Raw genomic sequence first — 27,876 nt, 5'->3', positions numbered from 1 at the left:
ATGATATGATATTGTACAAAGAAAACCCTTAAGACTTCATAAAACATCTACTAGAGTTAATAAATGAATTTGGCAAAGTAGCAGGATACAAAATTAACATCAAGAAATAAAAGGCATTCTTATACACCAACAATGAACTAAAAGAAAGAGAAACTAAAAAACAATCCCATTTACCATCATGGCAAAAAATTAAGATACCTAGGAATCAACTTAACCAAAGAAGTAAAGGACCTATTCACAGAAAACTTCAGGACATTGAAAAAAGAAATAGAGGCATATATAAAAAAGTGGAAGCATATACCTTGTTCATTGATTAGAAGAATTAACATCATTAAAATGTCCATACTATCCAAAGCAATCTATAGATTCAATGCAATCCCCATTAAAATACAAACAACATATATCACAGAACTAGAGCAAATACTTCAAAACCAAGAAAGACCTCGAATAGCCACAGCAATCTTGAAAAAGAAGAACAAAGTAGGAGGAATCCCAATACCAGATATTAGGTTATACTACAAAGCCATTGTAATCACAATAGCCTGGTACTGGCACAAGAACAGGCATATAAATCAATGGAACAGAACAGAGAACCCAGAAATTGAACCAAAATATTATGCTCAATTAATATTTGACAAAAGTGGCAAGAGCTTACAATGGAATAAAAACAGCCTCTTTAATAAATGGTGTTGGGAAAATTGGTCAGCTAAATTGCAAAAAAAGGAAACAACTACCAACTTATACCATACAAAAGAATAAACTCAAAATGGATAAAAGACTTAAACATGACTCGTGAATCCATAAAAATCCTAAAAGAAGATGTAGGCAACAGCCCTGGCCGATTTGGTTCAGTGGTTAGAGCGTCGGCCTGCGGTCCAGAGAGACCCGGGTTTGGTTCCCATTAGGGGCATGAACCTTGGTTGCAGTTTGTCCCTGGCCCTGGTTGGGTCGTGTGGGTGGCAATCACTTGATGTCCCTTTCACGTTGGTGTTTCTCTTTCTCTCTCTCTCTCTCTCTCTCTCTCTCTCATTCTCTCGCTCTCTCGCTCTCTCCCTCTCCCTCTCCCTCCCACTCTGTCTGAACAAAAAATAGAAAAAATGTCCTCGGGTGAGGATACAAAAAAAAGGGAAAATATAGGCAACAAAATTTCAGATATTACATGCAGCAGAGTTTTCACTGATACGATGTCTAAGGCAAGAGAAACAAAGGAAAAAATATATGGGACTATCTAACTAAAAACCTTCTGCACAGGAAAAGAAACAAGCATCCAAATGGAAAGGGAACCCATTATATAGGAAAGCATAATTGCCAACAATAAATCAGATAAGGGGTTAATATCCAAAATACATAGAGTACTCATACAGCTCAACAAAAGAAAGACAAAGAACCCAATTAAAAAATGGGCAGAGGACATAAATAGACACCTCTCCAAACAGGACATACAAATGGCCAAGAGACATGTGAAAAATGCTCAACATCACTAATCATCAGAGAGATGCAAATTAAAACAACAATGAGGTATCACCTCACACCTGCCAGAATGGCCGCCATCAACAAATCATCAAACAAGAAGTGCTGGTGAGGGTGTGGAGAAAAGGGGACTCTAGTACACTGCTGATGGGAATGCAGACTGGTGCAGCCACTATGGAAAACAATATGGTGTTTCTTCAAAAAATTATAATTGATCTGCCATTTGACCTTGTGATCCCACTTCTGGGCATATATCCTAAGAAGACTGAAGCACCAATAAGAAAGAATATATGTACGCCTATGTTCATAGTAGCACTATTTATAATCGCTAAGATCTGGAAATAGCCCAAGTGTCCATCAATAGATGAGTGGATAAAAAAGCTGTGGTACATATACACAATGGAATACTATGCAGCTATAAGAAAGAAATATCTTTTATCCTCTGAGATAACATGGAGGGACCAGGAAAGTATTATGCTAAGTGAAATAAGCCAATCAGAGAAAGAAAATACCACGTGATCTCACTTACCTGTAGAATATAATGAACAAATAAGCTGATGAACAAAATAGACCCAGAGACATAGAAAGGAGGATGGTTCAGACTGACAAACCTCACCTGAGAATGGATGGATGGAGATATATATATATATATTTAATCCTTACTTAAGGATATTTGTCCATTGGTAGAGTGGGAGGGAGGGGGGGAGGGGGAGAAAGAGAGAAACATTGATGTCAGAGAGAGACATTGATTGGTTGCCTCCCAAAACCAATGTCAAGATGACTGGGGCTGGGGATCAAACCGCAACTGAAGTATGTTCCCTTGACCAGGAAATGAACCATTGAAGCCATGAGTCTTTGGTCTTCGGGCTGATGCTCTAACTGCTGAGCCAAGCCAGCCAGGGCAGATATGTGTGTGTTTGTTTTAATTGATTTTAGAGAGTGAGGAAGAGGAGCGGGGGAGAGAGAAAGAAACATCAATATGAGAGAGAAACATCAATCAATTGCCTTCCTTATGTGCCCCGACTGGGGATCAAACCCACAGCCTAGGTATGCGCCCTGACCAGGAATTGAACCCCCCACCTTTTGGTGTATGGGACGATGCTCCAACAAACTAAGCCACCTGGCCAGAGCAAGGTATCATCATTTCATCCTGTAGTAGTTATAAAACGGACAGCACAGAATACTTCATTTCACTCTCTATCCACCTTGGGTAGACTGTTCTAAACACTTTTAAGCACCCCATCCAAAAATAATCTTAACAAAACTATAACAAATGTGTGTTCCCGTTGGCTGCTCACCTGGGACTGAGTGCATTCCAGCTGACTCGATTGAAATCACTTGTTTAAGTTTTGCTGGTGAGTTTCTAAGACACAAGCTTCTGAGGTCATAGTAAATGACCTCACAGGAGCTGAAAGACCTACTCAGGAGCCCCCTGAGCACATCTGCAACACTTCCTCTGTTTATAAGTCAAGAGGAAATCCCATTTTTACAAAGATTGCTGAGCCTCAGTTCATGGCCCACTTCCTTAAGTCATCATGTGAGACTCTAACACTAAAATGTTATAGTCCAATGAGAGAATGGGCATCCTCTTAGAGGCTGGGTATTTGAGGAAGCAGAGGAGGTACCCTACAAAGAATAGTACCTACTAAATGTAGAAAGAAATTCAAAGGAAGAAAACTTCCTTGTTTAGGCTACATGGCTAAAATAATGCTCCTCTATGGCTGCACTGGGAAAAGTGAAATTTCCAGTATGAAATCAAGAGGGTATTCAAGTCAAGAAAATGCATTTAGCAGCTTCTCCATTAAATTCGCCTTCTACATTTACTACTTCCCATTAGCTGCATACCTTATCCACATCACAAATCAGACAGAGGAGCAGACCTGGGAGCACGTGGCAGGGGTGGGTGGGGGGAGTAATGCATTTTCAAGATGTCCACGAAAAATTTTCAGTGCTTTTCAGATGATTTAATTACCATATTGTATAATTCATGCCTGTTCACAAACTGTAGTTTTAAAATTTAGCTTTTTAAAAAATATTTTTTTTAGCCCTGGCCGGTTTGGATCAGCAGTTAGAGCATGGGCCCATGGACCAAAGAATCTCAGGTTTGATTCCAGTTAAGGGCATATACCTCAGTTGTAATTTGGTCCCTAGCACGTGTTGGGGTCGTGTGGGAGGCAACCAATTGATGTGTTCATTCGTTCGTTCATTCGTTCGTTCGTTCCTTCCTTCCTTCCTTTCTCCCTCCCTCCCTCCTTCCCTCCCTCCCTCCCTCCCTCCCTCCCTCTCTCCCTTCCTCCCTCCCTCTCTCTCTCTCTCTTTCTCTCACGCTCCTTCCCTCCCTCTCTATCTGAAGATAAAGGAAGAATATCCTCGGGTGAGGATTTAAAAAAATAAAATAAAATAATTTTCTTAATGATTTTTTTTTAGAGAGAGACGAAGGGAGAGATAGAATCATCGATGTGAGAACTATCGATCGGCTGCCCACTGAGGATTGAGCCTGAAACCCGGGCATGTGCCCTGACCAGGAATCAAACCAGGACCTCACAGTTCATGTGACGACACTCAATCTACTGGTCTGGCTAACATTTAGCTTTTTTAGCAATCACCTAAATATATGATATCAAACTCAATACAGGAAGAACTTTAAACAAAAACGCCTCATTTTGACAGAATAACAAAAGAAAGAAATTATGTATTCTTTAATAGATTATATTAAATTCCCCAAATATTAGAAGGGAAATATGATATAGAGTATCTGAAATAACTCTTCTGGTTATTGCATATGTCCTTCATGACAAGATTTTTAAAATAAGTGTGATAGTAGCCATGTGATACATCCTGTGGAGAATAATAGTACCCCAGTTACCTAGATAAATGCCATGCCAATCTAAAGAGATTTTTCTTTAAAAATGATAACCGCATACCAAAAACCACTTTCTTTTTAAATTATACAAATGTTACTTTTTCTTTTCTTGTAAAAGCAAAGGCTCTATTAGATAGTCCGGCACAAAAATGGTGCTCCCCCATCCCTTTTAAAAATCAAAGTCAAGAATGAGGGTAAAAGTACAATTGTTCAGCACTGAGAACTCAGGCACCTTCGCCTGCATAAGCAGCACATACCAAACTCACCAAAGCAGTCCTGGACTGTGGTCCTGTCAGAAAAAACTGGGGGACAGTCATGGACTACTACTCGGCTGTAAAAAAGAAGGAAATCTTACCCTTTGTGACAGCATGGATGGACCTGAAGAGTATTATATTAAGCGAAATAAGCCAGCCAGAGAAAGACAAATAGCATATGATTTCACTTATATGTAGAATATAATGAACAAAATAAACTAACAAACATAACAGAAACAGACTCATAGATACAGAGCAAACTGATAGCTATCAGAGGTGAGGGGGTTGAGGAGGTGAAAAAGGTGAAGGGATTAAGCTAAAAACAGAGAACAAAGAAACAACAGCCTCAAATAGACAATAGAATGGCGATTTCCAGAGCGAAGGGGGTGAGGGGAGGTAGAAGAGGTTAAGAGGGAGATCAATTATAACAGAAGAAGACTTGACTTTGGGTGGTAAACACACAATACAATATAGAGATGATGTATTATAGAATTGTACACTTGAAACCTATAATTTTATTAACCAATGTCACCCCAATAAATTCAATAAAAATCTTTTTAATGAAAAAAAATTGGGAAAAAGCTAGAAAACAAAGAAGAGACATGATTCTTCATTTTGCCTACCCAAAGAGAGGAGTCCTACCCTTGGGTGGCACTAGTCGAAGCACCCAAACCATCGCTGCAGGAGACTCCAAGTGTGGAGCTGGCAGTTGAGGAGGAAGGCAGTAAGGCCGTGGGCGGGAGCACTGAGCTTTGTAACAGGACACAGACACCAGTGTTGTCTTTCCCCACCAGTAGATGTCGAACATCTGCTCAAACCAGTGCTTCCCGCTCGACTACCATCTGTCAAGAACCGCCAACTCCCAAGCCAATGTATTGGGCAAGAGCTAAGTGGGCCATACATAAGCCACATGACTAGAGGGATTCCGAAATGTCTCACTGAAAGAAAATGTGGAGGCAGCAGAAAACTATGTGATTGTGAAAGTAAATTTAGATTTGTACACAACGTGAGGGGGATAAAAGGAAGAGAGTGTCCAGGGATCAGGGTAACAGTGGTACATTCATGGTACATGACGTCAAGGCAGCATTCCCGGACCCTGTTTTCTATTTGGGACTTAGAGTGCGGTGGTTAACAAAAAATCAAACCCAGCCTTGCTGTTGGGCACAGTGCTCACAGGAAATAGTAAAAAGAGAAGAAAACTATGGAAATGCAATTAAGAAAGTGACCCCTCCCCCTTTTTTGTTAATCCTCACTTGAGGATATTTTTCTATTGATTTTTTTTTTTTTAGATAGAGTGGAAGGGAGGGAGAGACAGAGAGAGAGAGAGAGAGAAACATTGACATGAGAAAGACACATCGATTGGTTGCCTCCTGCCTGACTCCCGACCAGGAATCGAACCTGCAACTCAGGCACATGCCCTTGACTAGAAATCAAACCCATGACCCTTTGGCCCACAGGCTGATGCTCTAACCGCTCAGCCAAACCAGCCAGGGCCAAAGTGATCCATTTTATCTTGAGTAATTTTACTATCCTAAAATTAAAGCATTGGAAGACCAGACCTAAGACCTTACCAAAACACACTACAACAAAACACCCTAAACCTGTAAGAGAAGTATCTGCCTACTTTAGCAGCCGACTTAGAATAATGAGTTAGAAAAATAAATCAAAGCCACAGGGTAGAAGGGAGATCAACAACATTAGCAATCCTAATCCAATATTGCTGACAAGTCAAAGAGCTTGGAGAAAGCCAAAGATGACGGTACTGGTTTGTTCTTATTTTAAATTTTTATTTCTTTTATTGATTTTTAGAGAGAGAGGAAGGGAGAAGAAGAGAGAGAGAGAAACATCAATGTGAGAGTGAGACACTGATTGGCTGCCTCCTGCATGCCCACTGAGCCCGAAACCTAGGCACGTGCCCTGGCCAGGAATCGAACCAGCAACCTTTTGGTGCATGGGACGACGCCCAACCAACTGAACCACACTGGCCAAGGCTGTTTGTTTATATGATGGGAAAAAACCAGCTTAAAGCTGGAATTTGGTAATGCTATAGAAAAGCAGTGAAAAACTGATTGCTGAAGTTACACAGCTCCTCATTCCTCACTGTTTTCATATGCAAGAGGCAAATGATAAGGAAGCAAGTTGACATTCAAGAAAGCGTGTTTCAGGGCTTATCTTCTTGGGATTGTCCACTTTCATGCTAGTAGTTCCTAATTTCTAGAAACACAACAAATCACTCTGACTTCTTATTATAAAGTGACAGTTGGATTACATTCCAATTACTTCCTAGAGCAGAAACATGTATCGTATTTAAAATGCCCAAATGAAAGGTCAAAATAAAGTTGAGTGCCTAAAAAAATGAGTTACATAGAGTAGTCATATCACAAGTACCAATAAATAAAAATGATTACAATCTTATGTACTTTTTCTCCATGTATGGGGTACAATGTCACAGGAAGGTCACAGCATCCTGCCACCTGTGAGAAGGAAACCCAAGTTCCTGTTGGATGTGTTATACACAGAGGAGCCATGCTTCAGGCGCCCTGCTCTCATCACACCCCATTCATGTTTGAGTCTGTCCTTTCATGTCTTTTATGTGCGCTTTGTGAGGTTTATAATATGTTGGTACAGTAGTACAGGCATTACATATAAATACATACACACATATTAGGAGTGTTTTCACAGGGCTCCATGAGCAACAATTTGTAGCCCTAATCTAGACAATGACGTTGTCCAGACACCTTAGTCTCCCATTATGCTAGAGAAAATAAGTGTTCCATACTTACGGTCATTTTCTTCTTGAATCTGAATATTAACCATATCGATACAATTTTGAATTTCATTCCAGCTTAGGTTCTCTTGCCCTTGGGACAAAACTTCCAGTTTGATGGAGAGTAGTTCATTTGCATAACTGTGAAAGAGAAAACAATCATGACATCAATCAGAGACATTCATTCTTTGTTCATGTCACATATCTTAAATTCGACAGAAGTAGCCAAAAGTAGTTGTTATGAGGTCAAAGAGTAGAAAGACAAGTAAAATTATCTCATGCAGCTTTGTCAACATACAGCAAGCTCACTTATACTAATGGTCTCTTTTTCTTAAAAATACTTTATGTACAAATGTGGTTTAATGAAACTTCCTCAAAATCCAACTTCGTACCTAACTCAAGCAAAACAAAACAAAAACAAACTTAGACATTCTCAACTTTGTGATTTTGCTTTTTGTCTAATTACTAATTTTCCTCCCTTTTGCATGTCTTGGCTCTGAATAACCATGGCTCTCAACCCTTCCATCAAGGATTCTCTTTTTATTAGTCTGGTTCCTCCCCGAATGTGAGCTGTAAGAGACCTTTTTACTGTACCCCTAACATAGCTGGATTACCCTGCGATCTAATATGCCCAATGAGGAATCAAATAAAATGCAAATGAAGTTCCAGAAACCTTGCTAAAGAACACACATCTTCACTGTGTGTTTCTTGAAGAGGTGGTGCATGAGTTGAACCAGAGTACCTTATAATTCCGCTTCACCTATCCATTTCTCTTAAGGCTACAGAGCAGCTATTTAAAAACCTCTCTTGTGCGCCCTCCCTGCCACAGCGCCCTCACACCTCATTCCCACCTGTGACCCTCCTCATTCTGCACAGCACCCTGGAAAATAGAATTTGGTCAATCACTCCAATTATTTTACTTGCCTGGAGAAATTTTACGGAATAAAAAGAGAAAGCTTAAGGATAAACACACACAAAAAACCCCCACAATCACCCATCATTTCTTTAGACATGAACAAACACTAGTCAAAAGGAACAGATTTTAGGGGTAACGCACAGAGCTCCACAGGCATTTCCATCTGAGTACTAAAGGCATCAACTTTGGAAAGTACTCTGTAGTTCACCCAAAAGCTCCACATTCGCTTCCTCCCCGACGCTCGGAGCTCTCTTCACCACCTGCTATGGGCAGACTAGTAAGATGATATTTCTAACAGACTTGGCAAGTTTGAGATTAAACTTCCAATTCAGTTCAGCAGATGTTTAAGCACTTACTATATACAAAACCTGCGGCAGGTACCACAGAGATATTAAAATGAACAAGAGGCAGACTTTATACTTTAAGGAGTTTTCAGTCTAGGAGATACTCCAAAAAGGTATAACAGCGGAGCCCAGGAAAAGCTGCAGGAGCAGAAATAACGGGGTTCCCAGGAAGAAGTGGCAGGTGACCCCAGTGGTGGAGCACCTTGCCTGGGACAGGCACAGACCCAAGCACTTAATCCTCAAAATGTCCTGCTAATGCTGAGTAGATGTTTTTGTTTTGTTTTCATGCTTTACAGATGAAAAGGGCTTCACTAGAATCAAAATGATATTTTTGGTTCTAAGACTGGGTTCCTCTAACTACACTATGATAATTCGAAGAAGACATGACATTAGCTGGGGTGGAGAGAAGCATGGACATAATCCAGGTAAGTGTAATCCATGGTAGGCAGGGCCTGGAAGCTCCGATACTGTGCCAGGCAGAGAGGGTGACAGGTATCCCAGTCCTGGTAGTGAGCAGCAGACAGGCTAGACAGTCACAGTGTGCTTGGACTCAGCTTGGCAGAAGGGCAAACTACAGGGAAGATGCAGCTGCAGCTAAGGGCAGAGGAACACGTTTAAATTGAGTCTAATTCAGACGGGAACATTTAAATAGAGGAGCATTATAAACACAGCTACATTTTAGAACAATTTATCTGGGAACAGCACGTAACTAGAGCCAATGCCAACCCTACATCACTTTCATGAGAATTAGACAAAAGAACCTTTCAGGGGAAACACAGTCCCAAGGGTGGAAACCATGATAAACAGTAGACTTGTAAGAATTCATCAAGGTGGCCACGCCACACTCTTGTGCTATGAACTTGCACAACTGTCGGGAGTGGCCCAGATCCAGCAGTGTTTCTTAAACTTGAAAACCTGTAAACTTGGGCTTCCAACAACCTGGGTTAAAAGCTGACACTAAAAGTGAAATGCTGAGGCTATGACAGATCACTCAAGGCCAACTATCAACACAGGAACCAAAGGGGACCCTGAAAATGCTTAAATCAGTTTTTTGAAAGGAGTTTTTATTCTGTGTTTAAGATGGAAAAACTATAAGATTTTGCTTGCAGCTCAAGAGCGTAGAGAAAATAAATCATAGATAATCTGATTGGCTAGTTAAAATGCTCTGAGTCAAATTACTCAGTGACATACCAGTTACTTTATGTGGGCATAGGAGTTCTGGAGCAAAATCGCTCTAAACAAAAGGTACTATCTGAGAACACATGGCTAATGGGAATATGAAATACTAAGAAAGTTGATAAAGGGAGGTTGTGGCAGATCTTTTGATCCTTTTAGACTTCCAGCAGTTGGTTACCATCTGCAAGCACCTAGCAGTGAGTTCTTTTATCTCTTGACTTGTCAGAGTTAAACAACTTCAACGCACTAAGCAGGAATAAAGAGACACCTTCTCGACAGGTTAGAAAACATAAAGTAGTCCCATCTCTCCAGGAGAATTTTAGCTGAGTTACATCATAAGAGAAACAATGATTATTGCACACAATGTACTTGTCACACTACATCTGTTGAGTAGAATTTCCATTCCAAGTGTTTTCATCTTCACCATCCCCTTGAGTCCTCAATCTATATATTTTCCTCTTCTTCCCCCCATTTCTCCATCATTCTTCCTCTGACGGGTTCTCCTTTTTTTCTGAGACTACATGATGCCAGCCCTGAGGGTTCCGAAGATGCTGCTCTCACTGAGGTCTGTGCGGGAGGGCTACTAAATAAGAAGCTGCTAATAGAGCTCCAGATGGCAAGGAATGGTAAAGTACTGTCCCCAACAATGTCCAAAAGTCTGCACTGGAAGAATGTACCATGGATGCAGCTGGTCTTCCTGCTGCCAACAGTACCACTGAAGCATTTGAGGCGAGTTACAAATCCAATAATGTGTTTTTATAATCTTCTTTGGTAAATTCTTTCCTGGGAAACACAGTTGCTAAAGAAAAATGATCGTAAGTGTTATCGTCAGTCTGTGCAGCAAACTGCCCTGCCTCTTCTAGAGGAGCATCGGAAGGGAACTGATTGGTAAAGAAAAAACCATCAGGAAGAGGGAACTGAATTCTTGCAACTGTGCTTTTTTCTCTTGCAGAAGCATCCCTCTATTTCTGCCTGTCTAGCCAGCAAGGCAGTAGCTTTAGCAGCTTCTATCTCTTCTCTTGTCTTTGCAGAAACGAGCTCCCTCTGCACGGTCCAGCGCAATCTGCTGTTTTACGCGCTCTCGAGCTGCTCTGTCTCCTGCCTTTTCTGTTTCTTTTCGTTAATTCCTCTTCTTGCTTTCTTTTATAATCCAACACTTCTTTTCCAGTTTTTCTCCTTCCCTTTTCCTTCTTAATTTCTCTCTGATTTTCCTTTTCTCTCCTCTCCTTTCTTCAAGGTTTTTGGGCAGTCACTGCACTCTGGCAGCGAGGTCCTCCACAGGTCTCCGATTTGAACACCCTCGAGGCTCCTGAGATGAGCGGCAGGGCCTGATCTTTCTCCTCCTGTTGCCATTCGCCACTGAAGTTTCACCTTTTCTGAGTGCGTCTGCCGGGCGCAGTGAATTGTAATAAGCTCATCTGCAAAAACACTTCTTCCTATTACTTCCAGGGGAATTCCACTGTCTTCATTACAGAAACTGGGAGAACACACACTACAGGATAGATCTGTGAAAACTGTCAGCAGGCTTCACTTTGGGGATCCATTTTAAAAACAACACAAGTGCTGGAAGATGCTTCTGTCACTTTGTCATCTTCCCAACTTGCAGCCATCTGTGCGGATTGCTCATCACCTGCCAGGAGTTCCACGAGGGCCGTGCCACGGCCCTTGGCGGAGCATCCTCCACTGGACCAGGTGCTGGCTGCAGCCCCGCCCTCCCCTTCCTGGACCCCGCAGCCCTGCTGGGGCCCTCCGCAGGCTCCACACCACCGCAGGCTGGGCGGCCTCCTGGGATATACGAAAGTGCGTGAGCTGGGGGTACAACCTGTCACGTGACGCCACACATCAGGGTTGGCTCTGGGCCCTTGCAAGATGGTTAAAACAAACACAACTTTTGAGTTTCTCGTAGAGAATATTTGAACTCTGAGGCCGAGGCATCTGTAGACCCCAGGTATAGAAGTGGTTCTCACAGGGGATGTGGGACCATTTCCTTAATGGATTATTTGTAAATTGAGATGGGGGAAGGAGAGGACTTCTGATCATCAAAATGGGTGATTTGGAGGGAGGGGGTACTGTCACTTAGAGGTTAGTGGCCAGGGGTGCTCAATCTGTGGAGCCACCTTGACAACTGTCTCATCAAGATTCCCCATGCGTGCCCAGGAGACGGCTAGGTTTCGCCGGGGAGGGACCAGCTCAGTCTTCCACTCCAGCCCAGAGCAGAGCAAAGCCTGGTTAGGTAAGAACGAGGACGGGAAAGATGTGGGGACCGGCCTGGAGGTTATCACAGAAGCAAAGGTGAAGAGTCTGAAGGAGGTGGTCGCTGGGAGGTGGAAACATTTGCAGAGAAATATGCACACAGATCAGCTCCTGAGGAGAGAAGTGAGCTGGCTGTGTACAGCCCGGGGTGCCTGGCGGAGGGCAGAGGGAACCTCAAGCGGAGGGGAAGGTGGTAGTGGAAATAAATTACCTTGAAAAGAGACGCTGAAGCATAACATAAAAGAGGTGGCCAAATTTATATGGTAGACGAACATCAATTTCTCTCCAAAAAAGACTAAAAACAAGGAAAATCCACTGACCTACTACTTTTGGGCCATTCTGTACATACACAAGTGATCAAACACCATTTTTAAACCTCTAAGAAGTTAAAATAATTTTTTTTTTCATGCACTTTACGTCACTCTGGAGAATTACTCAACCTACCTATTTGAGCAGTTCTAGAATCATTTGAAGTTTTTGTCAAGATCTAAGCAGACGTCTCCCCCTGGTGGTCACAAGGACAGAAAATCACTCAGTTTTTGACTTGGGCTTTTGTCTTCCTGAATTTTTCATTGGGCTCCTTATTTCCAGCCCCTTGATTTTCTCTCTAGATCTGCTCTAGTGTTTTATAATACTATCAACTGTACCATCTAGTAGTATATTTAAGGAGCACAAAATGAAAAATACTAAACTGAGATTGTTACCCACTGCCATGATCCACTGTGGTTTTAAGATTACTTTTGTTTAATAATCAGAAAAATGGGGTTTTGGACCCAACTGCCAAACTTTGAGTCCATAAATCCGAATTCAGTTTCCTTATCAGTTATATAAGAGAATTAGACTGGATGATTACTAAAGTTGCTTCTAGCTTTTCTACATTTTGTCGTCTCCAAAAGTAGGCAAAGGAAAATAAGGGGAAGGTATGGTTTCACGTCTTTTATTTTTAGCCTATCAAGTAATTTTTGCTAATGACAAAATCAGCCAGTAGTTGCCACAGGATGATCATTTTTACACTCTTTGCTTCCCTAAAAGGAATACTGTAAAGAAGGAACTGTAACATTAGAAAGACTCTTAAAGCAAAGTAGACTAGCTTTCAAGAAAATGAGCATGGATATATGGATTTCTTCAGTAAACAGCACATCCTTTATTGGTGAGATCTGCCAAACACATACTTCTGCATTGAAAAGAGGTTTGGGAAACCTCTTACCGTTCCACATATGTCTCGTCCAGATTGTTGAAGCCTATTGCGGGGCTTCTGAGTTGATTCTGCACAGACACGAGATCGTTGCTGTCCAAGGCCTGGTTTAGTAAAGCAACAGCAGACAGCATTTCCACCGCAATCAAGAGCTCCTCGTGGGCCAAGTAGTTCTGTTGGGAAACGTGGCAGTAAGTTCACACACCTCGGGGATGTGATGGGGGTTTAGAATGCACATGTCAAAGAACAAAGGAAGTCAAAGATTTTGAGAACCCAGGAGGAAAGGGGCTTTTTGGCCATCTATTCTTCATTGGCTTTCAAGAACGGATAAATGATTTCTGGTATTTTCTTAGATGGTTTTGGGGACTGAGTTAATTACAAGCAATATTTATGATTCTACAAACATGTGCATTTCTATAGTTGATTCCTACTTCCCAGCTCTATTAGCTGTTCACAGGCTCAGCCTTATCAAATAATTAAGCCAAGGATTAGATAACATTGTCACTGTCTGGTAATGTGAGATAAGATTTTAGCATAACTAATAATTTTCAGTTTGAATTAAGGGTAAGAGAGGAAAGAATTTCACCCAAAAGTTATAGCCCCAGAAAAGTAAATAAAAATCTTTAAGCCAAGAATATTGATTCTAGTTTCAAAAAAATTAGTCAAATTTTTATAATTGGGTTGAAATTTTAAAATGTACTATAAGGTCTAGATGTTTGAAGAAATGTGAAGTACATCTTTTATAAAGCAAGAATCTACAGATTTATATGATTTATAAATGTGAATTTGGCTTATTTAAAACATGCATTTTAGATTTCAGAACACCTTCCTCTTTCAATGTTCTCTTCATTTAACCTTCAAAAAAAAATTTTTTTCTTTATTGATTTTATTTTATTTTTTTTTTATTTTTTATTTTTTTTATTTTTTTAATCCTCGCCCGAGGACATTTTTCCATTTTTTGTACAGATAGAGTGGGAGGGAGAGAGAGGAAGAGAGAGAGGGGGAAACATCGATGTGAAAGGGACACATCGAGTGGCTGCCACCCGCACGACCAACCAGGGCCGGGGACAAACTGCAACCGAGGTACATGCCCTTACGGGAACCGAACCCGGGTCTCTCCGGACCGCAGGCGGACGCTCTAACCGCTGAGCCAAACTGGCCAGGGCTCTTTATTGATTTTAGAGAGAGAGGAAGGGAGAGGGAGAGAGAAATGGAAACATCGATGAGAGAGAACATCGAGTGGCTGCCTCCTGCGTGCCCCCTACTGGGGATCGGTCCACAACCTGGGCATGTGTCCTGACAGGGAGTTGAACTGGTGACCTCCTCTTGGTGCATGGGTCGATGCTCAACCACGAAGCCACACCGGCCAGGCTATTTAACCATTTTATACTAATTTGGCTTAACTTCCAAAGGTTATTTCTTCTAGATATTGAAGAAGCACAAAGGGAGCATGAATATGAATTTTTTAAAAAGCTGTTACATATCTTTACATCAAGGATATTATATGTATTTAATATATACAATGTAATATTTATACTAAAATGCATTATAGATTTCTGGATCTCCACAGAAACCTTGCAGCGAAACGATTTTAGAGTAACATAAGCATAATTTCCCCCTCCAAAGCAAATAGTAAGAAGGAAACATGTAAGTAAACTTTATCCAAATATATTAACTACAAGTTTAACATGTAGGGAAACTATAAAATTACAAGTAAAGGGAAAAATGGTATCATTTGCGAGTCACCTCTTTTACTCTTTCAGTGAACTGTCCACAACTATCTAAAGTGGTATACAGCAAAAATGATAAGGAAAAGTAAAGAAGAAATAGGTCTGGACAGCCACAGCTGACTACTGACCAGCTAGGGATGGATGACTGAGGTAGAGTTCCAGTAGCCTTGGGCTTCACAGCCAGAGGAGTGGGAGGAAATATTAATGAGAGAACCTAAATGCAATGTAAGGGAATAACCTATTTTTCTTTCATTATAAAAGAGCAATCTTTCTGTTTAGAAAACATAGGAAGTCTTGATAAGCAAGAATAAGAAAACATGTCTTATCACCCCAGCCTTTTAGTATGTATCCTTCTATTTATTGTTAATTCTCGCAAACATTTATAGAGGTTTTTAAACTGACTTGTTAAAACAGTTTAAACTGTTTTATGCTATATAGATAATGCTGTATATTTTAATCTAATTTTTTCTACTTAATATTAGTGTGAACAATCTGTTGTTATTTAAACATATGATTTGTCTCCTGTTTCTCAGTATTAGAGACGATGATGTGAAACATTCTCGTGGCTACAACTTTTTGATTCATTTTGTCTTCCTAGGAATACAACTATCAGGAAAATGGGTACCAGCCTTTGATACATACCACCCCGACCACCCTCCAGAAAGGCTGCGGCGCTCGTGGTCCCATCAGCTGAGCAGGAGACGCCTGCCACCCCAAACCTGTGCCAACGCTAGGTCGGAGCTCGAAACTCTGCACCAATCTGACTTCTAAAAGCAATTGTGTTTGAGCTTCCGACTGAGCTTGAACCTTTTTTGTTTGTCATTATGAATATTAGATATTTTGTGAACTTCCTTTTTATGCTTTTGCCTACCCTCCCCCCTTTTTTGGTGGATCAGTATTGTTTCTGATTTTTAAGAGCCAAAGTCCTTCTATATTTCCTTACAACTTGGATTAAATTTTTTTTTTTTTTTTTTTTTTTACATTTAACCTTTTATATTGGAAATTTATTCTGATATGTATAGTGAGGTAATGTTTTCTTTCCCAACTGGTGAACTACTTGTTACGAATTTCACTCCTTTCTGAAATACAAGCTCTCTCATATATTCAATGCTTGGCACAGTTCCAGTACTTCTCATTCTGTCCCACTGTTGGGCTTAACTTCTAGTACACATGCTCTTCATTACTCCAACCTTACATGAATGTTGCTGCTTAATACTATTAGCATACTAAGGAGCATAAATTTACAAAAATTAAAGCCATGGTGCTAATGTTCTTGCTTGCAGATTTCTAGAAACGCTGATTTAGAGCTTATTTTTCTATATCAAAAACATGTTTTTTAAAAATCGCGCAGAGAATACTACCTGTTTTCGACATGCTTGGTGCACAGCCCTGTCTGCATTTCCTAACTATGCTCTCAGATTCTTTACACAGATGAAGAGCAGGAGGAGGAGGCAGCCATGAAAATTGGTACAGGGAAGCCTACGAGACCGGGCATGGGTACAAGTCGAAGACTAAACGCCGCCCTCCACCTCCTAAACAGCCTTCCTCATCTCCGTAACTGCAGTCTCCTCTGACTCACCGTGGCGCTCTGTTTCTGGAGGTTGAAAAGTTCGTTCTGATACATCACAGCAGCAAAAGGATACACAGCAGGCAGCTGGGCCTCCGGTTTCTTTAGTGCAAGCAGTGTGGTCTCGGGGTCGCCTTCCCGGATGACAGCATTGATGTGGTCCACTGCAGTCAGTCCTGAGGGTGGGGAGTCACACTCTGTCAGAATGTCCACTTTCCCCACTGCAGCCAGACCCATCCAGCCCCGCTGTCCAAGGGTCAGACCTAGGAGTCACTGTCCGTGAGCTCTAAGAGCTGCAGTGGGAGGGCAGGCAGAACCTTGGAAGGTAGTTGATTGGAAGTCAGCCCAATCCTTGCAGTCCCTAAAAGAACCTCCGCATTGACAGAGCTGGAGTTACGAGATCATTCCTGCCTAGCAGGACTTCCTTACAAAATCCTCCCTTTCAGGACTAGCTCTGGTCGCGATTCTTAGATGAAGCCTTCACATGGTTCCAGCCCCTGAGGATTTCACACCGTGGGAATCCACCAGTATCTGGAGCCGGGCCATCCAGATCCTGCAGGCACCGCTCTCTAACGCCCCTGTGTGAGTATTGTCTCCCTAAGGAGACGGACGCTCTGTGAAGCCTTGCCTACTGCTGCATCCTCCCTCTGAACCTGAGCCACGGAACCCACAGCAGGCTCTAGGACACACTGCTGCTGGAGATCGATGGCACTGGTTCTCAGCACGTTCTCTTCTCCAACTCTGTGTTCTAGGAATTGTGATTCTTTTTAAAAAATCTTCACCCAAGGGCATGCTTAGAGAGAAGAAGGGAGAGAGGTAGAGAGAGAGAGAGAGAGAGAGAGGAACATCGATGTGAGAGAGAAACATCGATCGGTTGCCTCCCATATGTGTCCCGAACAGGGATCAAACCTGAAGCCCACGTACACGCCCTGACCAGGAATTGAATCAATGACCTTTTGGTGCATGGGAGGATGCTCAACCAGCTGAGCCACACAGAGCTGAGCTGAATTGCGATTTTTTAAGAAAAAGTAACTCAGGTATGTTTTTAAAAATATTACAACCAAGTCTGGTCAGTGGATTGAGCGTCATCCCATGGACTGAGAAGTCCTGGTTCGATTCCCGGTCAGGGCACATGCTGGGGTTGCAGGCTTGATCCCCAGTAGGGGGTGTGCAGGAGGCAGCCAATCAATATTCCTCTCTCTCTCCTTTCCTTTCTCTCTAAAAAAATCAATAAAAATCCATATGATTGAATAAGTCTGTGCTAGTACCAGTTAGCTTTAAAAAAGAAAGTCCTGATTACAGAAGTGCCTTGGTTGACATGATCTGACTGAATCATAAGCTCTGTGATGTCACTACCAGCTGAAATGTTCAGATTACAAGACCTGCATTTTAGTGACCAAACAGAGGGTGCTTAAAACAGTAGATTCAGCAGTTTTCAGAAAACAAAAATGAAATTGCTGACCAAATGAAAGACTGAGTGATGAACTGCCCCCAGGCAACGGCAAACCAGACAGAACCAGTAGGATTTTGCCCTGTAAAGAAGGCTTCAGTGTAGTTGAAATAACACAGACCCACAGATTTCTAGAGCTTTTCAAGGGTTAGTCTGTCTCCCTAACACATGACGATATTGCAGCTATGATTATTCTAACCCTTTCTAACACGACAATTTATCTTTTCTACATTTTCAAGGAGCTACCCTCAATAACCTTTCTACTAAGAGACATTATTCAATAGCAGGAAATACTCACAACTAATGCAATCTTTCATGCCACACTCCCAGAAAACATACATGTATTCTAAAGTGTCTTAAGAACCCAAACACTTTTTGCTATTCTTAGAATTAACAAGACAAACGAAAGAATTCCAGAAAGGAACGGCAGCGGTTGGCTGTGGTATATGCTGTTCCGCTCACCTTATCCGAGACCTTTCTGCCGTGTCTCTGATTACTTTGGATGGGATCCTGCATCACCTCTGAAAACTCTATTATGTGAGTTTACACTAGGGGAGGGTAAAATCTTACCAGGAAAAATCACATCCTTAAAACACTCCTAATGCACCATTTCTTCTAAAAAGAAAATAAAGTAAGCTTAACCACTGTTATACTGTGCATACGACAAAATTTCCAGCCCCGACCTTAACAGAATAGGTCATGTAATGAATAGAACGCACATGCCAAACCCCAAGTTAAATAACAAAGTCGAAGGCTCTGACGACACAGCCGGTGACATTATCATCTGTCACTGATGCCATAGCGATGGCTGCTGCGAATATGGACACCTTGATACTTTAATATAACAACCTACAGGGTTGGGGAAAAGCTTGTCAAGTAGCTATATGTACATATTTTAAAGCATACAACTGTCTCATTGTCATGCCACTGACTAAAACATGCTTTGAGGGTTTTTAAAGACTCCTTTTAGTTCTCCTGGACTATAAATTTTCAGACGGGGAGAGATCAAAAACTTCAGAATAACCATGTTCTACACCGTTAAAACCATCAAACATTGAACGTCCTTCACAATTTCACCTGGGTATGCATCAGTACTAATTATCTCAGGCCTTTTACTTAAAAATGGGGAAAAATAAGTATAGCTAATTTGGCATTAAATTTGTCATGGAGTAAAGTAGTAAAACATTTACATAAGGCATTTTATTTAACATGAAAAAGAAATCTGCTTTAGTGGATAAAACATTTCAAAACAAAAGATGGCAAACGGTTATGAAACTATTTCCTCGCTAAGTTTATTGACCTCAGATGTCTTACTGGCAATATTAATTTCTTCCTGTAATTCATTTCTGTCAGGCATAATGAAATCCTCAGCTTTTAAACAGAGCAGAAAGAGAAACTTGAAATTGTGCTTCATGTATCATCACTAATATCTTCACAATTTAATAAGAATAAAAGAAGAGGAATACGCATCCCAAATGGTTAAGGTGTTCCCTTAAAAAAGTTACTGTAGAGCTCTTAGCAGTGTATGTGAGAGATAATTTCTTTTAAAAAAAACTTTTCCCCCCTTTTATTGATTTTAGAGAGAGGAAGTGAGAGGGAGAGAGAGATAGAAACATTGGTGAAAGAGAACATCGAATAGCCACCTCCTGCATGCCCCCCACTGGGGATTGGGCCCACACCCTGGGCATGTGCCCTGACCAGGAATCGAACCAGTGACTTCTTGCTGCAAGGGTCGACGCTCAACCACTGAGCCACAGTGGCCAGACTATGTGAGATAATTTTTTAAACCTACTCAGTTGTTAATATAAGCATCTACGAGCCTAGATATTTACATCAGTGTTCTCTGGGCCTCTTGAATTACTGTTTAAAGCCTTTTAGATATGTTTTTACCAGCAACTTAGGAGTAAACTTCTGAGTTACACCTACGGGTCTGCACTGTTTTGAAGGTGTTAAGAGTGATAAAGAACATCCAAAGCTCATAGAGGGTGTTAAATCAAGGACAAGGTCTAGGACTGTTATAATTAGTTTATATTTGGCAAACAGTTCACATGACTTATTAAATGTTCTAAATGGCTTTTCATGTATTCATTTTGGGGATATATATGGGTTATTTAGGTTGATCTACGAGAAATAAATTTCAAATAGAATTCCTTACTGCTTCAAGTAAAACAAAATTTTATTAGAAAGGGCAAAAGCCTAACAAAGAGATTAATGAATCTAAACCTACATATGCTTATTTTAATTACCTGAGTTTTCTGTTCTTTATGTCATACAACTGAACTGGGTACCAAGAAGAGTGGAATAGTACAACTCCACAGAGTCTCAGGGACGAGGATTTTAACTGTCACTGTTTAAATTCATTGTCCTGTCAAGTCTCATTCACTTGCACAAAAGCTACACAAGCCATAAGAATATAATTCTTACAAACATTAGACTAATATTTGGCAAGTAATAAAGAATAGAGCTGTCAAGAATACCTTTTACAGTTTCAACCAAATGCCATCACATAATCATGGGCAAGGAATGATAGTCTTTAAGTCATAATATTTTGCTAAATAACTATCAATATTATCCAAATAAGGGATAGGTTCAAAAATATGACGCACACAGTACCTATGATGAAACAGGGAGTTACAGTCCCACTAGCTTCGCGATGCCTCGCGCTACTTTGCATGAACGGAGCAGGAGCACCAGAAACTGCTCGACAGGAAACTGTCAGATGATGCACCATAATTAAGAGCAATTTTGAAATTTAGTGGATTTTTCATCATGTAAAGTACACACTGAGAGTTTTGCTGAGACTCTGACGAGGAAAATTCATATCTTATAGAAGTATCCATTTCCTTCATCGAATCCATTACTTACTGTTGACTTTATTGATATTGCCTTGGATTTCTGCTTGCGTCAGCAGCTCTTCATATGCATCTCTTTCTTCTTCTGAAATACAGTTATTCTGCAAAACAAAGTCTTCACTGATTCCTGAGGTTAAATGTGTCCAATGCTTGATATTCAAAAGCAAAAATGTAAGGAGCGATAAAAACCATTCGCTAACACTCATCTGGACACGATATAAGCATCTAAGAGCACTTGCTTTGTGCAGGGCACTGGGTCAGATGTGTCCAGCAAAGATGAACACAAAGATGAACAACAGGCCCTGTGCGTTTCTGAAAAGGCCTAATTTTCTTATGTAAACATTCTTTGGACCCCTCGATCATGCCATTTTTTCGAATATCAAACCCAGTTATGAAGCTGAGAGCAATTTCTTCAACAAGTGGATGAGCTTACTTGAGGAAGAACAGAGACAGGAGTGACTCAGTGCCAATGTCAGTCCCCATATTTAGAGGGAGGAGGAGGAAGAGACACTAACTGATGCAGAGGAGAAAGAAGCACACAGGTAGGGGAGCAGACGATCCCAAGGCAGGCGCAGGTGGGGCAAGCATGCCGGCTGCTGGCAGAAACCACCAGTTGAGAAAAGGCTGTAAGATAAAGTGGTCATGTTTGGTAATGGAGCTGAAGCTGACAGGCAGGAGCATAAGGGGAGGAGAGTGAGGAATTGGAAGCTGAGTGCGGACAAAGTCTTCAATAACACAAGACAGGCAAGGGGTGCAGAGTTAGGGTCAGGAGCAGGCTGCCTGGCTGAGGAGGAAAACCTCTTCCTCGCATATGAGGGTGAATATTGGGAAAATACGCAGAGCGGATTCAAAACAACCCCACTAAACTTCACCACGTGAATTACTAACCTCTACGAATAAATCTAAAGGTAACTTAGCCCTTACAAGGTTTGCTGGTGGTGCCTAACGAGAAAAGATCTTTAGCTGCCACTTTTATACTTTTCAGGTAAGTATTACATTTACAGCATGACCTGAAACACCTTGCAACGTATAATATTTATCATAAAAGAAAACCTAATTTCCTTCCATAGTGCAAGGTCTTCTTTGACCCTCACATTTCATCCAAACCAGTTGCCTGTGGCTATAGAGACCGCAGCCAGGTTAATTAAAAACATAACTTGTTTTTCAAACTAGCTTCTCATAACCTTATTTATTACTGAAGACCTAATTAAATACCTTCAGTCTTGCATTTTCCTCTTTTCCCTTTTTGGCTTCCCAGAGTTCCTTTTGATATTCCTGTGCAAGGTTCTCATCCACTAAAGTTAAAACTGCATTTGGGTTTCTTAGTGTTACAATGGTCTGCTCCGCTATTCCTTTTTCAATAGCTTCATTAATGGCTATGACAGCAGCATGCACTGAGAAGAGAGAAAAAAGATTTTTATTAGCAAAAGATAACACTGACACTGCACACATTTAAGTAGGTTTACTTTCTTCTTCGGCTCCCAGCAAGCATACAAAAAAAAATGGACTTGGCCACATCATAGAGCAACCCCTCTGAAAACCTCTCTACCTGCCCATCTATCTCAGGGCCTGTCTCAGCACCTGTTACATAATCCCTATTCATTTATTCAACCTGCACTGAATGGCTAAAATGAACCAAGCACTATGTCAACCACCTGGGCCTTCAAAGGGTAACACGAACACTTTTAAAGTAGCAGGTTGATTCCAAGAGATGCCTGCAATTTAATTTGCAAAACGAAAAGACAATGTAGCGCTGTGCCCTACCACTAAAATCTAAGGACAAAGAAAACAGTAATATTTTGAAGAAGGAAGATATCTCCAGAACCCCCTAATTCACATTGCACGAGTGGCTGTTTAAAGTACCAAATCAAGCACTGGCCAGTTTGGCTCAGCAGTTAGAGTGTCGGCCGGCGGACCAGAGAGTCCCGGGTTCGGTTCCCGCTAAGGGCACGTACCTCGGTTGCCGTTTATCCACGGCCCTGGTTGGGGTCGTGTGGGTGGCAACCAGTCGATGTGTCTCTCTCACGTCGATGTTTCTCTCACTTTCCCCCTCGCCCCCTCCCGCTCTATCTGAAGATAAATGCAAAAATGTCCTCATGTGTGGATAAAATAAGTAAATAAAGTCCCAAAACGATTACTTAGTTATATTCCTATATGTTCAAATTAACTATCTACAATACATACAATAAAAGCTTTCAGAGTAGTTTAAAGTATCTTCTAAATATTCTGTTTCCTGTAAGCAAAATCAACAAATAAGGTATAGGTCAGTCTGACGTCAATGGCAAGTTCGGATTTTAAAGAATCTTACATGCAGCTTCATCCACAGACAGTTCATTAGCCAGAATACCACCTATTTTGCTGAAAGATGGCATCTGGATTCCATATTTCTCGAGTTCCTTTCTCATATTACTGATTTCCTCCTCTGAAAAAGAACGGAAACAAATTAGAGAGAGCCACGAAGATGGAGGCAGGAATGAGTATATTTATATCAAAAAATGTTTTCATCTGAAGGTCCCCTTCCCAGATATGCAGGGCTTAGTTTTATGATTAAAAAAAATTAAAAGTGCATGCCATTATTAAAAAAAAGAAAAAGAAATGTCTTTATCAAGAAGGTGGGTCATTTCCAAACAGGAACCTTAAGAAAAAGCCAGCCTCAGTGTCTCATTTTCCAAATGTGGAGAAAAGGAAACCTGGTTAAGTACAAAATAATAAGTTTCTCCCTCTGACCAATATAGTGGAAAAAAGGAAGGCAATGATATCACAATAAAAAAAAAAGTACTGGTTCATCTTCTTAGTAATTACATTGTAACAATTATAAAGAGTAGTACCTGTGAAGTCTACTTTGCCCAACAAATCCTGGATCTGGGGTGCTATTCCTAGTTTGAACAGATATAAACTGAAAGAGAAAACATAAAACTATAAGAAACATTACTATTATAAATTTGAGAGCTAGAAATTGCTTAAATCTTAAGGGTTTTTATTTTAGTTGAGAAAGTCCCAAGAGATTATCTCATCTAATCCATTCATTGTATAGATGAGGAAACTGAGTCCCAAGGTCACACAGTCCCTTGTGGGACTGAGACTAGACCTCAATTTAAATCCCAAAGACTGGTCTTCTGTAGGGCACGGCACTTGTGAAGGGCCAACTAACTCTTTATCATCCGTGTGTAGGCAGAATAAGAAACACAACTAATAAAAAAAAGGCAGGTAATAAATGCAATAAACATTTCCTTGGATATTTCCCTACATGATTCTTATTTTGTTGAAAGTATAGCTCAAATTATTATATATTTCCTTTCCAATATTTGTCCAAGTACCATACACCCCTTGAGGGAGTATTTGTTTTACATGTTCTAAACCTACAGATAGAGTGGCGAGACTATCAATAGATGGGGTAATGTTAAAGATAATATTAAGTTTAATTAACTAAGTTTAATTAACCAAGTGAAAGATGGAGAGTAAACTATATATTTCTTTAAAAATCTCTTAGGAAGTAATGATGGCACTCACTAACCTACCCATAACCTGACAAAAGGAGCTGAGGGCTGGTATCGAAATTCTACCAACGATGAAAATATATGGTTCTGTGGCTTTTCCCACCCAATCACCCAGCCGTAGTTCCTGTTTCATATTTTTCTTAACCTTCCCAGCCCCCAAGATTAATTCTACAGATCAACTAAAAATTCTGTGTTCACTTTATTATCAAATTTGATGGGTTTATAATTTATGAGATTGTAATTAGAAGTTGGAAATCACACAATAACACATATGGGAAAAGGAGCCGAGAATGATTTTGATGGCTTTAACTCTTTCAATGTTATCCCCTCCCACGTAGCTGTGAGATGGATTTGAGTAGTTTATAAAATATATAAAATGGCATTAAAGCTCAAGATCAAGCTTTCTTAATGGTATTAAACTCTGAAATGTCTGACTATCAATTAAATAGCATGCATTGAAATTAACTTTTTTTATCACTTCTGTAAAAAAATAATCATTTAGAACAGTAATACATGGTCAAAGTTAAAGACTAGTAATAAATGATTTTTTAAAAATTACATTGAAAATCACTACCCAGAGTTAAACACTAAATATTTTGATATAAATCTTTTTAATGCTGTTTCTGTAAATATCTATTCCATAAACTCACATAGCCTTCTATAATATGAACTTACTGTACTTACTTAACCAGTTGCTGAGCATTTAGATGGTCACTAATTATTCACTATGGCAGTGAACCTACAGATACAGATACAACTTTGTGCACATATCTTATTTGTTGCTATAAATCCCCAAAAACAAAACTGCCAGATTGAAAGGTATACACACAATCAAAGCTTTCACTATATAATGAAATTTGATTCTTAAAAAGAGATTGTGCTCTTAATTATGGTGAGTAAAGGGTTAACCAAACCCCTGTCCCTTTTAGGAGAGAATCTGACATTGAGTTAACTTTCTAGCTCTGTTCCCCTAGTCATACTGACAACCCTATTACTAAGCATCATTGCTCAGGAGGAAAATAACCCCTGACTGATAAATTGCATCCTGACTCAAAGGACTGATAAATACCTAATAGGCACGGTATTTTTAGGTGTTCCTGAGTTCAGCGACTCTTATAACTTGCACACTCTTTGCAGGCAACGAGAAAGCCGTGCTGTGAAGTGGTTACATTAGACACTGGCTCCTGGGGGCTGAGGCTCTAAGCTAGGGCGGCTCCTGTACCCATCAATACGAGTCTCACCCAAAGCTGTCACCGAGGGCACTAGAGAGAACAGCTTCCAGAAGGCTCAGCGGACAGCTATACGGAGTGCTGCGAAGGCACCACCGGAGAGCAAACACCTGGTGCTGCCCTGCCCGCAGGCTGGCCTTCCTGGCTGTCTCTATCCTTCGAAGCAACCGGTCACAGATGTGGCATATGGCAGTCATCAGAGCCTAGAAGTTTAGTTAAGCCCACTGAGGGGCATGGCCTCCCTCTAGCACCAATACATGAGAATGCCATTTCTTTGTCCCCTTCTCACCACAGGATACTGTCAATGAAAACCTTGACAATCTGATAGCCAAAAACTGTAATTTAAGTCTCCATTTCCCTTTATTAGTTGTGAGGATAAACTTTTTTTTTTCATGCACCTACTGTATTGGCCATTTCCATTTATTCGGGAAATACCTATTAATGAATTTTGGAATTTTAAAGATTGTTTTTGGGGTATTTACTTTTCTCTGGTTTTTCCACTTTCCCTTCAAAACCACAACCAAAGGACAAAGACAAATGACATTTCAACCCTATAGTAATTTTAATATTAAATTCCAACATGATATTCGTGTGTTACCCACAGAGGAAAAACATATTAGACTCTGGACATTCTTCAATGTGAAATAGGCATTATATATTCAAATTCAAAGCTAGAAAGACAGGACACATTCCTTAGTTTAAATTCTGTATCTTTAGAGATTATCAGGGATATAAAACTATTTACACAGCCTCTAAAGACTTTACTATCCAAGGTTAGTGCTGAACAAGTTATAATTAAAGTGAGTATACTGACAGTTCCGAAACCATCGTGTTTCATGAGCCTCTTCTCAACTCATTATTACATGGGAAAATATTCCAGTTAAAAGGGAGCTCATATCATGTGGAACAAATGAAATGTCAACCTCTTTACTTTTCCTTTCTAGTAAAGGAAACTAAAAATTTCAACGGGATTCAACAGATAGGTATGATAAAGCTGCAAAAGAATTCTAAGAAAATAAAATCAAGCCATACAGACCTTAAGAAATGAAAACAGATCCATAAATAAAAAATGTATTACTGTGTCATTTCAATTTCACAGTACCTGATTTGCATTTTCCTTTTCCCTTTTTACAACTAAATTACAAAATACACCTGAACTCATCTACAGAGAACTATAAAATAATTCAATGGGAGAAATGTTGAAAATGTGACGGTAAAATTTAAGTAGCAGACACCCATAAAATGTCTTTAACAAAAAAAATAATGTGTTATTTTTTCTTAATTTATTGATTTGAGAGAGAGAAACATCTATTTGTTGCTCCACCCATTCATATAGCCATGGTGGATTCTTGTACGTGCCCTGACCCAGGATCGAACACACAACTTTGGCAAATCAGGACAATGCTCTAACCAACTAAGCTACCCAGTCAGGGCCTCAAGTAATGTGTTATATTAATATTCTGCTAATGTTTTAACAAATGTTAAACTTATATTCTTTTTTTATTATCTTAGAGAGAGAGAAAGAGAGAAACATCAATAAGAGAGAACATCGATTGGTTGCCTCCTGCATGCCCCTCACTGGGGATTTGGTCAACAACCTGGGCATGTGCCCTGACCGGGAATCAAACCGGTGACCTCTTGCTGCATGGGTCAACACTCAACCACTGAGCCACACCAGCTGGGCTAAACTTATATTCTTATATCAAAGCCTAAGCCAATGAATATCTATTATCCTTAATATATTTCCACTTCTACTCCCCACCTATGTAATGTTGATACCACCTAGAATTTTAGATACATGACTTTAGTTTCATATTGTATACTGAAAATTTAGATAACCATACATTTTATTTATTTTTCCAATTTCATCTATGTCCAGTTTTCCTTTCTTAGCTTTACCTTTGGTTTTGTTGTGTAGAAATGCTCACTATTAATTAAATGCATACATTGAACAAATCACTAATTGCACATATTTTATTTTATTTTTTATTATTATTTTAAGTAATTTTTCTTTATCGATTTTAGAGAGAGAGAGGAAGGGAGAGGGAGAGAGATAAGAGATATCAATGAGAGAGAACATCAATTGACTGCCTCCTGCATGCCCCCCACCAGGGATCGAGCCCACACCTGGGCATGTGCCCTGACTGGGAATCAAACTGACAACCTCTTAGTGCGTGGGTTGACACTCAACCACTGAGCCACACCAGCTGGGCTATTTTATTTTTTTAAATAATTCATTTATTTATCCTCACCCAAGGACATGTTTAGAGCAGGGAAGGGAGACAGAGAGAGAAACATTGATGTGAGAGACAA

The 27,876-nt window shown here is 40.3% G+C and overlaps 1 protein-coding gene and 1 non-coding gene across 3 annotated transcripts in view; both read right to left on the bottom strand.

Moving 5' to 3' along the window:
- IQGAP2 (IQ motif containing GTPase activating protein 2) overlaps nucleotides 1-27,876 on the bottom strand; it is a 303,569-nt gene that overhangs the window by 105,198 nt on the left and 170,495 nt on the right. For both annotated transcript variants that reach the window (XM_036278805.1, XM_036278806.1), the window contains exons 6-12: nucleotides 23,666-23,733; nucleotides 23,146-23,259; nucleotides 22,053-22,231; nucleotides 20,851-20,938; nucleotides 16,548-16,711; nucleotides 13,251-13,411; nucleotides 7,371-7,495 (exon numbers count right to left, since the gene is read on the bottom strand). In XM_036278805.1, the coding sequence (XP_036134698.1) occupies nucleotides 7,371-7,495; nucleotides 13,251-13,411; nucleotides 16,548-16,711; nucleotides 20,851-20,938; nucleotides 22,053-22,231; nucleotides 23,146-23,259; nucleotides 23,666-23,733 (899 nt within the window). The remainder of the gene's footprint in view (nucleotides 1-7,370; nucleotides 7,496-13,250; nucleotides 13,412-16,547; nucleotides 16,712-20,850; nucleotides 20,939-22,052; nucleotides 22,232-23,145; nucleotides 23,260-23,665; nucleotides 23,734-27,876) is intronic.
- Nucleotides 7,017-7,145, bottom strand: LOC118643038. The gene has a single exon (XR_004961926.1). It is a non-coding gene; the product is annotated as a small nucleolar RNA SNORA11 (small nucleolar RNA).

This window comes from Molossus molossus, unplaced genomic scaffold (assembly GCF_014108415.1).
Source record: "Molossus molossus isolate mMolMol1 unplaced genomic scaffold, mMolMol1.p scaffold_m16_p_3, whole genome shotgun sequence".
NCBI lineage: Eukaryota > Metazoa > Chordata > Mammalia > Chiroptera > Molossidae > Molossus > Molossus molossus.
The sequence above is the reverse complement of the archived record's forward strand: the minus strand, read 5'-3'. Positions and strand labels throughout refer to the sequence as shown.